We start from the raw sequence: 6,014 nt of genomic DNA on the forward strand, positions 1-6,014 counted from the left end.
TCACCGAACGCTACAAGCAAGAACAACTCAAGAAGGTGTATACCTTAAGGCAAAACAAAAGGAGTGTGAAAGAATACTATGATGAGTTGAATGCTATGACTCAGTTCCGAGCCGGGTTAAATGTTGACATTGTCTCCCACATAAGACTCCACAACCATGGGAGCATTGAAGAAACCCTTCAAGCCGCTATTGAAATAGAGGAGGGTCTCAAGGAAGATAAAATCAATAAGTCAAGGGGCTATGTGAGCTCATGGAACAATAACAAAGAATGAGGAGTTTCCTCCTCCAATTGGCAAGAGAATAAGGGTCCCATGCAAGAAGCCAAGAAACCCTTTGTGAAGAATACTCAAGTTGAGAAGCAAGTGGATAAACAGCCTCCGAAGTTTGCTCCTAAAGAAGGAGGTATGAAAACTCCTATTCAATGCTTTAAATGTCATGGCTTCGGTCATCGAGCAAGTGAATGCCCTAATCGTAGAGCGTTTATTTTGAGAGACACTTGTAGTGAGGATACGAAAGAATGTGAGGAAGGAGATGACGAGGGCGATCATGAAAATGAACAACTTGGTAGTGATGAAGGGGATATGGAGGGTGATGATAAGGACATTGTCCCACTCTACTTATCTAGGAGAATCATGCCATGTATGGCTAAACCTCAAGAAGGGAAGGTCACTATTCCAAACTATGTGGTCCGATGGACAATGATAAGCAAAGCCATGGATGATCCTAGTCAACGGGAGAACCTTTTTCATTCCAAGTGTATCATCAATCAAAATGTGTGTATCATGATAATTGATAGTGGGAGTTATGCGAATGTTGCAAGTACGACTCTAGTTGATTTCTTGAAACTCTCCACCACCCGTTATGAACACCCTTACAAACTTCAATGGCTCAATGAGTGTGGAGAATTGAAAGTGACCCGACAAGCTATTATTAAATTCAAAGTTGGGAAGTATCAAGATGAGATCCTATGTGATGTAATTCCCATGCAAGCTTGTCACCTTCTACTTAGGCGACCTTGGCAATATGATGGGTCAACCATGCATGATGGTAGAACCAATCGATATACACTTGTCCACAATGGGGTCAAACATGTGATGTGCCCAATGTCTCCTCTTCAAGTTGGTGAGGTCTATCACAAAATGAGAGAGTTGAAAGAGAAGGGCAAGGGAGCCTTGCAATCAAACGTGGTGGTACAAGGGAATATCAAAGAGAGTGGTTCTCAAGAAGGAAGTGCGAAGTGTTATATCCCGTATTTTCGTGTGTTCGGGAAAATTGGAAATAAGTTGGCTTGTAAGGAAGAAGGTAATAATTGATTTTATTTAGCACATGAGTTGTTTACGGAAGAATATTAATATGGAAGCGTCGAGGAAGGCTAGGGGTAAAAATCGGAAATTTCGAAAATTTATTTCGGGAATTGCAAAACGAGATTCAACCAATTGGGCCAAAAGAACAAAAGAAGGAAAAAAATGGCCCAAAGGAGAGGGTGGCCGGCCAAAGCCTTGGCCCAACCCCTCATTTTTATTAATTTTCCATGTGCTTAATATGTTATATTAATAGAAGGTTCAAGAGGAATAGAGAAAGGAGAAGAACCAAAAATAAAAAAAGAAGAGCAAAACGTTGAAGGCCATTCGGCCATGTCCCAAGAAATTTGACCCTTTGAAATCTCTTCCCAAAAATTATGTTCTTGTGGTATTCCTACTAATTCAAGGGTGCTAAGTAACGTGGTGTTGTTATTTCGGAAGATAGTTCGCTCGTTTGCTCTAACGACCAATTTTGGTCAAGTGAAGAAGTGAAGAAGAAAGGTGAGTTTAATCTTGTTTTCTTGTGTTATAAATGGTTTATATGTGTTGTTGGATGCTAGAAAAGAAAGAAATTCATGGTGGAAGTTAAATTGAATTGGGGCCGTGTATATGGAGCATAGGCGTGTATGTGTGTGTTGAAGTATAAGCCATGTATTAATTCTAATTAGCATGTTTTGATTGTTGTAGTGTGAAGAAAGGAATGGGAATCATTTTTAGGTGTGTGTGTTGGAGGTGGGCCGAATGGCTCCCCTTTGTGTAGTTGGAAATGAATGAATTGTCGTTAGCGTTTTAGTTGTTGTCGTTATGAATTCTAGGATGAGAAATGCAAGTTTAATGACTTAGAATAATGTTATGTTGGTTAAAAGATGATTTGGGAGTTTATGCAAATTTTATGTAACTTTCGCATTTACGAATATTGCATTGTTAGTGTGTGGCTTAATGGCATAAATCATGAATTTGGAAGATAAGAATGTATTTGATGTTGTTCTTGGGCTTGGGGGCCAATTCGGGTACAATGGAGCAATATTTGGGTTGTTGGAAATATTGTAAGCATTGCTTAAAGTGATCTTGTATATGGTTTGAATGAGTTTGGATTGGTAATCGAATATGTAAACGTTGATATTAGTTTGATCGTGAGTAGTTGAAGGAAGAATATTATGAATGTTGTTGAATTATGTAGAAAAAGAGCTATTAATGTTAGAATGTATTTTGAGTTGATTGTTGATGTTGTAGCTTGGTTGTTGGGTTGGTTGTTGTTGAAACGAGCCGAGTTGAATCTCGGGGATGTCATATGTATAAGGGAGATGCTGCCCAAATTGTTATAGAACAATATCGGTTAAGCTTGGAAATTGTAAGTCTCATGAATAGTAAGCGGGTCAATGTGACCGTTTGCGGATTTTTGACGAAACGGGAAGTGGATTCGGAAAGGCGTAAGAAGCCAATAAGGTATGTAAAGCTCTCCCATTTCTTCTCTTGGCATGTCTTAGGTGTACTAGGCTCGGATTTGGACCTTGGGGACGATTCTACTCCTAGAAATCCAAGTTTGAATTTGGCCCTTTTTCATTCAATAGAAATGAACTAAGAAACTCATGCTTTGTTCAAATGATCATTTAAGCAACTAAAACTTGTCCAAACGGAATTGGTTGGTCTTGAATCTTTAATACATGACTCCGTCAGCCTAACGATCACAAGTTGGATACACCGCCTCAACTTGACCGAGGTGGGCCCACGTATTCCGAGATTTCCTTATGATACAACCGTTTGACGTACTTAAGCGAAACTTAAAGAGAGCTTTTGGTTATTACCTTAATTACTAAAAGATAGTTGTTTGACTATTCCATTGAGTTGTATAACATGTTTTGACACGTAAAATTTGCGTGAAGCTCATAACTTTCACTTACTAATCGGTCAATCTAAAACTTGCTTATACACTTTTGAATGTCGGTAAACACATTTGGTCCTCGAATTCTGGAAAGTAGTCTGGTTATTTATTTGTTATGTGCATATGATTACATGGGTACTATACGTGATACTTATATGATTTATTCACCGAGTCCCGAAAGGGCCGGTACGACCGAGTCCCGAAAGGGCCGGGTACGGTATACGATGATGTGATTATTCACCGAGTCCCGAAAGGGCCGGGTACGACCGAGTCCCTCATAAAGGGCCGGGTACGGTACGCATGCGACATTTCACCGAGTCCCTCACTAGAGGGCCGGGTATGGTATGTATATATGATGATATTATGACATGACACGGACATATTTGACACACGATTTAAGGCAAGTCTTCGATTCTGTCTCACCGATTTGTGTTGATACTATATTTGTTTGTGAACCCCACCCTGATGATCCCGTTTACTATATTCTATGCTTTACATATTCAGTACATTTTCCGTACTGACCCCCTTTCTTCGGGGGCTGCGTTTCATGCCGCGCAGGTGCCGATACACGTTCGAGCGAGCCGCCAGCTTAGGACTCCCGTTCAGCTATTTTGGAGAGCTCCTTTGTCCGGAGCCCAGATTTTGGTACAGCCTTTCGTTACATTTATGTATATTTGATCGAGAATGCACGGCGGGGCCCCGTCCCGTCCTATGTTTGTACGTTCGTTCGTTTATAGAGGCACTCGTAGACATAAAGTGTGGGTTATGGTCCCCGTACGTACAAAGATGTGTATGTGATATATGTGTACGGGCGGTTATCTACCGCGGCGACCTTGCTCTTACGCTCGCCTATGTATGTGTTTATATGATATGATGGCCGTGTGTGGCCTTTGCTGGTATTTTCTGAGTGCAGGTAAATTTTGGTTAGTAGGAAAAAAAAACAGAGGAAACTCTGCCCGGATTTTTCTAAAATATTTGAGTTATTACCTTATTGTTTTTTTGTTAACGTATGCGATACTGTGTGTTAGCACGTACGGGTGCCCAGTTCGGGCGCTAGTCGCGGCCCACGGGGCTGGGTCGTGACACGAAGTCAAGAGAGTCAAGGGGAAAGGCCAAGGTGTCCCTCTTGGCAAACTTTGGGGAACTTGGGGAGGAATTGGAGAAGCATCAACCGGTGATTCTCCTCATGCATAGGGACTATGTATTGCACCCTATGAACTAACCCCTTCTTTTCCAAGTTCTATTTCTTCTCTTTTGTAGGATTTTGATAATGTGTTACCAACGGAACTCCCACAAGGATTACCAACCTTGAGGGGAATTGAGCACCAAATTGACTTTGTCCCGGGGTCTCAATTGCTAAACAAACCAGCTTATAGAGACAACTCGGATGATACTAAGGAGCTTCAAAGGCAAGTGGATGAGCTCCATTGAAAAGGGAGTTGTGCGAGAAAGTATGAGTCCATGTGCCGTGCCCGTGATCTTGATGCCAAATAAAGATGTATCATGGCGCATATGTGTTGATTGCTGAGCCATCAATAAGATAACGATAAAGTATCGCCGTCCCATACCTCACCTTGATGACATGCTTAATGAATTGAATGGTTTATACATATTCTCTAAGATAGATCTTAGGAGTGGGTATCATCAAATTTGGATGAAACCCGAAGATGAGTGGAAAACCGCATTCAAGACCAAGTTTGGTCTATATGAATGGTTGGTGATGCCTTTTGGTCTCACTAACGCTCCTAGTACTTTCATGCGTTTGATGAATCATGTGATGAAACCTTTTATTGGCAAATTCATGGTTGTTTACTTTGATGATATTTTGGTGTATAGTAAAACCATGGATGAGCATGTTATTCACTTGAAATGTGTGTTTGAAGTGCTTAGACAAGAACAACTTTTTGCTAATGTTGGTAAATGCTCTTTTTGTGTTGATGAAGTTGTTTTCTTGGGTTTTGTTGTGAGTTCAAGGGGCGTTGAGGTTGATGAATCCAAAATAGACGCTATTAAGAATTGGCCAACTCCTAAATTCATTGGTGATATTAGAAGTTTTCATGGATTGGCTAGTTTTCATAGGCGGTTTGTTAAGGGGTTTAGTACCATAGCTGCTCCTTTGACCGAGGTAATCCAAAAGGATAAACCTTTTTCTTGGGGTGTGGAGCAAGCAAAGGCTTTTGAATCTCTAAAACAAATGCTTAGCTCTGCACCGTTGTTGCAATTACACGATTTTGACAAAATCTTTGAAATTGAATGTGATGCTAGTAAAGTAGGTATTGGTGTCGTTTTGATGCAAGACCAAAAACCCATTGCCTATTTTAGTGAAAAGCTTAAGGGTGCGACGCTGAATTACTCCACCTATGATCTTGAATTGTATGCTTTGATTAGAGATTTGGGTAATTGGCGACACTACTTGTGGCCTGAAGAGTTTGTGATTAGGACCGATCATGAGTCCTTAAAACATCTTAAGGCCCAAGGAAAGTTGAACAAAAGTGTTATATCCCGTATTTTGAGTAACGGGACAACTTGGGTGAATTGTGAGAAGTTAGGGACAAGACTATCCCGAGAGACTTTCGTCTGTTCTAAAGGCTTAAGTTGTATATGATTTTAATGTCATGATAATGTTAAGGAAATACTTGGAAGCAATTTTCCATTTTTAGTAAGTGTGCTATTTTGGGAAGTTTGAAAATTCAAAAAAAAAAAAAGAAACAAAGGAGCAAGGTGGCCGGCCACTTAGTAGTGGGCCAAGGCCACATGGATTTATTTCATATAGGAATTTAAAAGATGACTAAGTCATCTTCCTCATTGTGTGTTCTAGAAAAATCAAGAAA

The 6,014-nt window shown here is 40.4% G+C and overlaps 1 protein-coding gene across 1 annotated transcript; it reads left to right on the forward strand.

Annotated features, from left to right (window-relative positions):
• Window positions 1-311: 311 nt before the first annotated feature.
• Window positions 312-5,579, forward strand: LOC132042895 (uncharacterized; the record flags this gene model as incomplete). Its single annotated transcript, XM_059433401.1, has 3 exons — window positions 312-1,190; window positions 4,444-4,592; window positions 5,233-5,579. Coding segments are annotated over exons 1-3 (1,375 nt in total), but the record flags the coding sequence as incomplete, so codon positions are not given.
• Window positions 5,580-6,014: the final 435 nt, after the last annotated feature.

The sequence above is a fragment of the Lycium ferocissimum genome, unplaced genomic scaffold (assembly GCF_029784015.1).
Source record: "Lycium ferocissimum isolate CSIRO_LF1 unplaced genomic scaffold, AGI_CSIRO_Lferr_CH_V1 ctg19054, whole genome shotgun sequence".
Classification (NCBI taxonomy): Eukaryota; Viridiplantae; Streptophyta; class Magnoliopsida; order Solanales; family Solanaceae; genus Lycium; species Lycium ferocissimum.